The 8837-nt window shown below is 50.9% G+C and overlaps 1 protein-coding gene across 1 annotated transcript; it reads right to left on the minus strand.

The window, feature by feature from the left end:
- Nucleotides 1–4082: 4082 nt before the first annotated feature.
- LOC119284876 (probable beta-D-xylosidase 7) lies at nt 4083–8509 on the minus strand. Its single transcript, XM_037564044.1, has 3 exons — nt 8045–8509; nt 5780–6329; nt 4083–5684 (listed from the first exon to the last, which is right to left on the minus strand). The coding sequence occupies exons 1-3, from the start codon at nt 8453–8455 to the stop codon at nt 4321–4323; spliced, it is 2325 nt and encodes a 774-aa protein (XP_037419941.1). The 5' UTR covers nt 8456–8509; the 3' UTR covers nt 4083–4320.
- Nucleotides 8510–8837: the final 328 nt, after the last annotated feature.

Raw genomic sequence — 8837 nt, forward strand, 5'->3', positions numbered from 1 at the left:
CCGGAAGAGGGGGTGGGCCGGTTGCAAGCCCGACAACAGCCCCGCAACTGTAAGTGCCGCATTCGACCGCAACTGCATGTCTTTTAACCCGACTGCAACTGGACTTTTTTGTCCTGTCAGAGGGGATGCCAGGAGAGGGGGCATGTGAGTTGCAAGCTCGACAACAGCCCTGCAACTGCAAGCGCCGCACCCGACCGTAACTGCATGTCCCCCAACATGGTTGCAACTAGACCTTTGTTTTGTTGGAGGGGGCGGCGGGAGAGGAAGTGGGCCAGTTGCATGTCCGACACTAGAAATGCAACTGCAAGTGTCACACCTAGGCCTACAATTGCAAATGTCATCTCGGACTACACCTGCATGTTGCCCTGATGCCTGCTGATTAAGACTTATTTAAATCTCAACCGACTGGACCGTATCCACACCCCATTATCTACTTTGTTTTTCTTATTTAATATCTTTTTATTTTTATTTTTCTGTTTCTCTAAAAAGAGGTGTTTTTATTTTTTTTTTAAACGTGACACACCAATCCAGTTGCCCCTCTGCATCGCATGTGTAACTGAATATGATTGGCTCTCTTATTTTGTTAGTAGTACCATTGTCAATTTGTTGATGATAGCAAAATTAAAAATAGATGAGACCCAATCTAAGAAAAAATGCAAGGTAAGACCATCATTAAATAATGCTAAACATTTTTTCTAATTTCATGATGAATATTTTTAAATAATATTGTACATTTTCTAATGGCACTCTAATTTTTTTTAAATACATGATTAATATTTGTGAAAATGCATGAACATATTTCTTAAAAAAATATCATGACTAATGCTTACATTTTCTAGAAGCAAAAATAGTATAAATAAGAATGGAAGGAGAAAAATGAAAAGTAAAACTGGACAAAATTGATAGTAACTACATGTTAATTTTTTTTGCATAAACAACAAGCTAATACATTTGGCCGGTGCACCACACGTTTTTTAGGCAACTTTTTTTAGGCAACGCCAGTGCACCACACGTAGTAATGGAGCAGCAGCACGGAACAAAAATACAGCCTAATCTCTGGCCCAACTCAACTCAAAAACACATAAAGCAAAGACAAACAGGACAGCCCAAAAAGCAATCAGATGTGACATGGTATGGGCTGGACAATAAAGCACAAAAAAAACAGGTGACGTCAGCCGACTGAGACTTCGCGAAGTCTCAGTCGACTGAGGCCTAGACACTGCGTCCTCTGCTTCCAGGACGAGGCACCCGCTCACCTGGAGCCGCGTTGACCGCCCACTTGTCCAACGCCTCGCCTCGTGCCTCCCCAGCGGGCCTGCCTCCTTCAGCTCTGTCGGTCGCGCCACCCCGCCGGAGAACGCCGCCACGCGTCCGGATCCACTAGCCTCTTCCGCCGGATCCCGCCGTTGCGCTGCCGCTTCCGGACTCCAGCCGCTCAAGTACTGCCTCGCCGCGCCTCTGCTTCACGCGAGCAGGGACGAGGCGACTGCTGCAGCCTGCACGCCGTCGAGCATTAACCGCAACGCCCCAAATCGGCCTCCTGTGTTCTTGGGCCACAAGCGCGCAGTAGGCCCAGTGCCTCCTCACCCAGCCAGCCTCAAAAGCCCAATGTGAGCAGCCCGAGCTCCCTGCACTGTTGGGCCGCCTAAGATTCAGCCCGGGACTTGTATTTTTTCGCATAGCGATTTTTCCTATTTATCCAAGAGACTGCCAGTTTACAGTTTAGTCCCTAGTCTTCATGCATATTATAACTCATGATCTATGCATCATATGTAAAAACTTAATATATGAAACTTGCTTAGAATTTTGTGTAGATTAATAATATTCAATTTTCTTGCACCTTTAAAATGTTTAAATTGCTGTTTGTTTAAATTTGCTCCTATGCCATGTTAAAATGCTTTAATTCATAACTAAATAACCGTTACTCCGAATGTAATAAACTTTATACGTAAATGGGGTAGAAAAATGCCTAGTTTAACATGGTGTACTTGTTTTGCATGTTTAACAACCCTAAAATTGTGTTTAGGGCAGAACAATACCAAATCTATAATATGCATATGGGGATTTACCGGAATTGTTGTTCGTTGCTTCCGGCCTCATTTAAACTTGACTAGATAGGTAGTTTTATTTTGCTTCACCCTCTTGCCATGTTTAACAACATTTAATATTGTTGGATACATAAACAAGATCGAACTAAATAAGTCACGTGGTGTTTCGTCAATATGCAACGGAGTTGCATATTGAGCTCAACTTAACTTGTAGTGTCGTTTGTGCATTTTGCCATGCCATGCCTCTTTAAACCGGACATGCATCATACTTGTTTGTGCATCGTGCCATGCTTATGTGATGATTGTTTACTATGTTGTTTGCTTTCTTTCCGGTGTACTTCTTCTCGGTATTCCGGTAACGTTGCGTTTGTGAGGATCCGTTGGCTTCGTCTGTTTGTCTTCTTCATGGACTCGTTCTTCTTCCTTGCGGGATTTCGGGCAAGATGACCATACCCTCGAAATCACTTCTATCTTTGCTTGCTAGTTGCTCGCTCTTTTGCTATGTCTATGCTGCGATACCTACCACTTGCTTATCATGCCTCCTATATTGTTGAACCAAGCCTCTAACCCACCTTATCCTAGCAAACCGTTATTTGGCTATGTTACCGCTTTCCTCAGCCCCTCTTATAGCATTGTTAGTTGCAGGTGAAGATTGAAGTTTGTTCCTTGTTGGAACATGGAGATGTTGTTCCTTGTTGGAACATGTTTACTTGTTGGGATATCACAATATATCTTATTTAATTAATGCATCTATATACTTGGTAAAGGGTGGAAGGCTCGGCCTTATGCCTGGTGTTTTGTTCCACTCTTGCCGTCCTAGTTTCCGTCATATCGGTGTTATGTTTCCGGATTTTGCGATCCTTACGCGGTTGGGTAATAATGAGAACCCCTTGACAGTTCGCCTTGAATAAAACTTCTCCAGCAAGGCCCAACCTTAGTTTTACCATTTGTACTAACAACCTATAACCTTCCCTTGGGTTTTCGCGAGCCCGAGGGTCATCTTTATTTTAAACTCCCCCGGGCCAGTGCTCCTCTGAGTGTTGGTCCGAAACGGGCAGCCTGCGGGGCCACCTCGGGGCAACTCGAGGGTTGGTTTTACTCGTAGCTTGACCTATCCGGTGTGCCCTCAGAACGAGATATGTGCAGCTCCTATCGGGATTTGTCGGCGCATCGGGCGGCTTTGCTGGATTTGTTTTACCCTGTCGAAATGTCTTGTAACCGGGATTCCGAGTCTGATCGGGTCTTCCTACTAGAAGGAATATCCTTCGTTGACCGTGAGAGCTTGTGATGGGCTAAGTTGGGACTCCCCTGCAGGGATTTGAACTTTCGAAAGTCGTGCCCGCGGTTATGGGCAGATGGGAATTTGTTAACGTCCGGTTGTAGAAAACCTGAAGTTAACCTTAATTAAAATGCATCAACCGCGTGTGTAACCGTGATGGTCTCTTTCCGGTGGAGTCCGGGAAGTGAACACGGTGTTGGCGTAATGTTTGACGTAGGTTGTTCTAAGATCACTTCTTGATCATACTTTTATCGACCGTGCTTTGCCTTCTCTTCTCGCTCTCTTTTGCGTATGTTAGCCACCATATATGCTAGTCGCTTGCTGCAGCTCCACCTCATACATTTTACCTTACCCATGAGCTTAAATAGTCTTGATCGCGAGGGTGCGAGATTGCTGAGTCCCCGTGACTCACAGATACTTCCAAACCAGTTTGCAGGTGCCGATGAGTCCTTGCAGATGACGCAACCAAGCTCAGGAGGAGCTCGATGAAGATCTTGTCCTTTGTGTTGTTTTGTTCTAGTTGATCAGTAGTGGAGCCCAGTTGGGATCGATCGGGGACCTTTATCGCATTTGGAGTTCTTCTTTTATTTTGATTTCGTAGTCGGACCTTGATTGTATCTGGTTGATGTAATGCTTTATTCATGTAATTGTGTGAAGTGGCGATTGTAAGCCAACTATGTATCTTTTTCCCTTATATATTACATGGGTTGTGTGAAGATTACCTCACTTGCGACATTGTTTTCAATGCAGTTATGCCTCTAAGTCATGCTTCGACACGTGGGAGATATAATCGCATCGAGGACGTTACAAGTTCGGGAGTATTAAAACATGTCTCGGTGTTTCCCTTAACCTTTCCTTAATGCATGCCTCAATGCTACTGTATTTCTGAGGCAACTGAATTATAACTTAACCCAATAATTAAATTGTGTGTAACTACTGATAAATAACTTCACTGCAGTTCGTCTTCTACCGGTGCCAGAATGGGCTCCGGATTCAGGACTCGAAGCTGATCTCGTGCTCGTCCTTGCCGACCCTGAGGAAATGTGAGCCTCCATCGATCACCTTCTGGCCATCCTCCCTCGCCCTGCTGAAGTGCTCGCACGGGCTGACGTCGAACCTGAGGCTGGCCTTCTCGCCGGCCTTGATATGCTGGGTTCGGAACCCCATCAGCTGGCTCACCGGACGCCCACCCGTCGCGTTGGGCCACCGGAGGAACATCAGCACCGAGTGCTTCCCGTCCAGGGGGCCGTGGTTCTGCACCTCGACCACTGCCGGGAACTTGAGCTGCTCGCACCCGTCGGCCCCGATCTCCTCGACCACGTAGCTCGCGCCGCCGTCGGCAGTTCGCGTCGCGGCCAGGCCGGCGAGCAGATTCGTGTTCGGTGCTTTGTTACCATTACCGGAGACAACTAGTTGGCGAGAGAACTTGGAGTAGCTGAGGCCGTAACCAAACTTGTAGACGGCGTTGCCCTGGTAGAAGCGGTAGCTCCGGCCAGGGTATCCGGTGGCCGGGTCGGCGCGCATCCGCATGTCCGTCATGGGCACCTTGGTGAACTCCTCCGGGTACCACGTCACCGGCAGCCTGCCGCTGGGGTTGTGGTCTCCGAAGAGGACCCTGGCGATGGCGAGCCCGCCGGCCTGACCAGGGTAGCCGGCCCACAGAATTGCACCGATCTTGGGGTTCAATTTGGCGAATGTCACGTCAACCGGACCGCCGGTGAGGAGCACCAGGATCACCGGTCGTTTCGCCGCGTTGGCAACTGCGGTGATGAGGCTCTGCTGCTTCCCTGGCAGCAGAAGACTCGTCCTGTCGAGCCCTTCCTGCTCCTGCGCCTGGCTCAGACCCATGAACATGAACACGTAGTCCGACGAGGCCGCCAGCCCCACCGCCTGGCCCGTCGCGGCAAAGCCGCACGCCGCCGAGTCGCATCCGGCCAGGAACCTGACGTTCTGCACGTACCCCTGGAGCCCCTGCAGCGGCGTCGTGGTCTCGCACGGAGGGCCGAAGTAGTTGCCGTTGAGCGCGCCGGGGTCATTGGCATTATGGCCGATGACGGCGGCGGACGCCACCGCGCCCCGGCGAAGCGGGAGGATGCCGGCGTCGTTCTTGAGGAGGACGATGCCGCTCGTGGCCGCCTGGAGTGCCAGGTTTTTGTGCGCGGGCGAGCACACGTCCTTGGCGCCAAGGCCGCCGTACAGCGCGCTGCCCCGGGGGTCACCGTCGAAGTGCCCGAGCCGCATCCGGACGGCGAAGAGGTTACGGAGGGCCCTGTCCACGTCCTGCTCCGTCATCCTCCCCTGCTGCACCGCGGCCATGCCGTGCACCTGTGTGTAGTTCCCGCAGTTCAAATCCAATCCTGCAAACAGTTCGCAACATTTTTACATCAAAAATTTCTCACAATATTAACTGCAACAGATCAGATGACCTTTCTGGTGGTTTTGCTGCACTCACCGGCCTTGAGGGCGACGGCGACCGTGTCCTCCGGCGAGGGCCTGTAGAACTGCGCGTCGTGCATGAGCGCCACCGCATCACAGTCCGACGAAACGTACCCGTTCAAGCCCCAGTCTCCCTTGAAGGTCCTGGAGAGGAGGTCGTTGCTGGCGCAGGCGGGGACGCCATTGATGATGGTGTAGGCGCACATGACGCAGCTGGCCCGGCCATCCTCCACGCAGCTCTTGAACGGCGGGTTGAAGGTGTCCGCCATGTCCTGGGCCGTCACCCTCGCGTTGAAGTTGTAGCGGATGGCGCCGTTCCAGGCCTCGAGGTCGTACGCCGAGGCGTGCTTGCAGCACGCCGAGGTCTGGAGCACCGTCGGCGAGCTGCCCTGCAGGCCCCGGACGAACGCCACGGCGTACTTGCTCGCCGTGGTCGGGTCCTCGCCGGGCGTCTCCTGGCCGCGGCCCCACCGCGGGTCCCGGAAGATGTTCACGTTGGGTGACCAGATGGTGAGCCCCTCGGCCTGCCCGAGGTTGTACAGCGCCCGAGCCTCCGTCCCGATCGCCTACACAAACCATTTTTCACCCATCGATCGCGTTAGTAAATAATCACAGGTAAAAAAAGTACTGCATTTCATTCACATGGCAGGCAATTTGGACTCTAGATTGAGTAGGACAGATGCTTGCGGTACACGCGCGTTTGGTTCATGCGCAGCTTGCAGTAGTGGGATCACTTTTGCCAGGAGTACAAAGTACCAACCCCGTTAAAAAGAGCTCTACTACTGTTCACTTTAGCTAATCAATCGATGAGATCAAGGGATCATGGAGGGAGGCCACACAGTGACAAGTGACAAAGACGGGCACGTGTGGCATGAATGAGAAGGTTTACACTTATGGATCATCACTCCGTAACCAGGACAATGATTGTGTCCAAAACGCCAATTGCTCACGCTTTCTTGCGTATCCCGGGCAAAGTCAAAAGTGGTTCTCAAAAGGCTACCAGCATCGCTGTCGAACCTTGCGAATTACGTCTATGGTCTCTGGACTGTGTCTACAAGGAGAAAACCTAGAGCAGTTGTCTATATTGCTTGCTTGCCAATTTTGTTTCTTTACCATACCACAAGCTCGATCTCTTTTCTTTTTTACCGAATCACAAACATACCACGGCCGCATTTTGTTATTGTATAAAACCTTTAAAGAAACTTGATTAAATCTTAGTCGACTGAGATTTATCAACCTCGTACTAATTAAGTAGTAGCTGACATTATCACTGATTAATATCGGAGCCGGCCCAAACCAGCAACTCCACTAGCTACCACCAAGGACGCTGTACAATACGTATTTGGTGGTGGTTACACTCTAGCCATGGCCAGCACAGGAATAAACATAGGTTGTTGGTTACGCACAAAAGGCTAGCTGGCTGTAGGTGTAGGCCTACATGCATGCATGTTTGCTCGCTTATCGATAGGTAGCGATCCCAATGAACCAATTTGCTGCACACCGACCTTTTCCTGTAGTGCAATCATGTTACTTTCATCTGCACTTTCGGTTTACCGGAAATTAAGTTGTCCGTTTCTGTCCTGTTAGCACGGAAGTGGAGCTAGTATGGGTTAATTGATGGAGCCTTAAGTACTAGCTAATTACCTTGCGAAATCAAGATATAATCACATGCATGAGGTAACATATTGATTTTCTATCTCTGTTGTAAAATTTAGACTGAATTTCACATTTTACCCTTGCTTTGCCATTTTTTACGCTTATAAACTTTCAAACAGTTTGCCTCCCGAATTATCGTATATTTCGCAAAAAATTACTCCTACGTACTACCTTTTCACTTTAATTATTTTATTAAAAATAAAGCGACCCGGCCATACACATGCATGCATGCGGTTTTCTTACTGGTTTTCTTTTGCGTCCGAACCGATCAAATGAATTACCCGGACCGTTTTTTTCCTCTCAAAAAGGTGTACTTATGCACCGCTACGCCGAGTTTTTTTTGTTTTTGGTCCGGCTTAACCAAACGAGGAGGTGCACCTGCCTCCACGTCATGGCCACCAGGTCACCATCAGAGTGTCCTTCATCGCGAAACTGCTGGCCGGGGCGGCGTCTCCTGGTAGACCACGAAGCAGGCGAGCACGACCACGACGTACGCTCGACGACTGGTGGGAGAGAGTCCAAAACGCTGGATTCGACCGGACCGTGTCCCACACCCCATCCTACCTACTCCCACCCGGACCAGTAACTACGCTTTCCAGCGGAGGGTGCGGCGTGCGTTGCATACCTGCCCGATGAGGTACCACAGCTGCTCGTCGAAGGCGGCGGCGGTGAGCAGCACCTGCGGGAAGCTGGTGATGGCGCGGACGGCGCCGTCGAAGTGCATGCCGTGGCCCCAGAAGGAGAGCCCGTGGAGCCCCTCCGACCACCACTTGTACGGCGGCACGCCCAGCCGCGGCACCCCCGGCGCCTCGTCGCCCAGCTGCGACACCTTCTCCGCCAGCGACAGCCGCGCCACCAGGTCCGCCGCCCGCTGCGCCGGCGGCAGCGCCGGGTTGCAGAACGCGTACCCCTGCGTCGGGGCTCCCTGGCCGCACGAGAACGGCGGGTTGCCGGCGGCGCACACTCGCAGCAATGCCAGCAGCGTCGCCAGCGTGAGCGCCACCATGACGGCGGCGTGGTAGGAGAAGGCCCTCATTTTGAGAGTGTTTGTGGAGGATGAGAGCAGACAGGAGGTGAGGACGTGAGAGAAGCTCAGTGGCGCGCCGCTCCTTTTATAGGCGCTCTCGGCCAATGGTCCGGTTGAAACTAGAAAGCTGGCATTAACCTATTTTTTCAGCATCCGCTTGAAGGCGAGTCGGGCTCCATTCGGACGACACGCCAGATGGTAATAAGATTCGGCGTAAGAACGGACCACGAGAGAGCTGTACAGCACATTACGTACTTTCCGTTGCCACATGCCGTTCAATGTAGGCTCGATCGATCGTGCAGCTCTCACAAGATTCTTGGACATGACTGCATCATTCGGGCCATGACTATCGATGAATAAAGCCCCTGGTCGGCATGCCTAGTGCTCCAGT

Source organism: Triticum dicoccoides, chromosome 4A, assembly GCF_002162155.2.
Source record: "Triticum dicoccoides isolate Atlit2015 ecotype Zavitan chromosome 4A, WEW_v2.0, whole genome shotgun sequence".
Lineage (NCBI taxonomy): Eukaryota > Viridiplantae > Streptophyta > Magnoliopsida > Poales > Poaceae > Triticum > Triticum dicoccoides.

Excerpts from the sequence above, each read along its gene's own strand:
- LOC119284876 (XM_037564044.1), bottom strand. The coding sequence starts at position 8,455 with ATGAGGGCCTTCTCCTACCACGCCGCCGTCATGGTGGCGCTCACGCTG. Across the intron at positions 6,330-8,044 it reads TGTGGTACCTCATCGGGCAG|GCGATCGGGACGGAGGCTCG; the intron begins GTATGCAACGCA and ends TGGTTTGTGTAG. Across the intron at positions 5,685-5,779 it reads CGCCGTCGCCCTCAAGGCCG|GATTGGATTTGAACTGCGGG; the intron begins GTGAGTGCAGCA and ends AACTGTTTGCAG.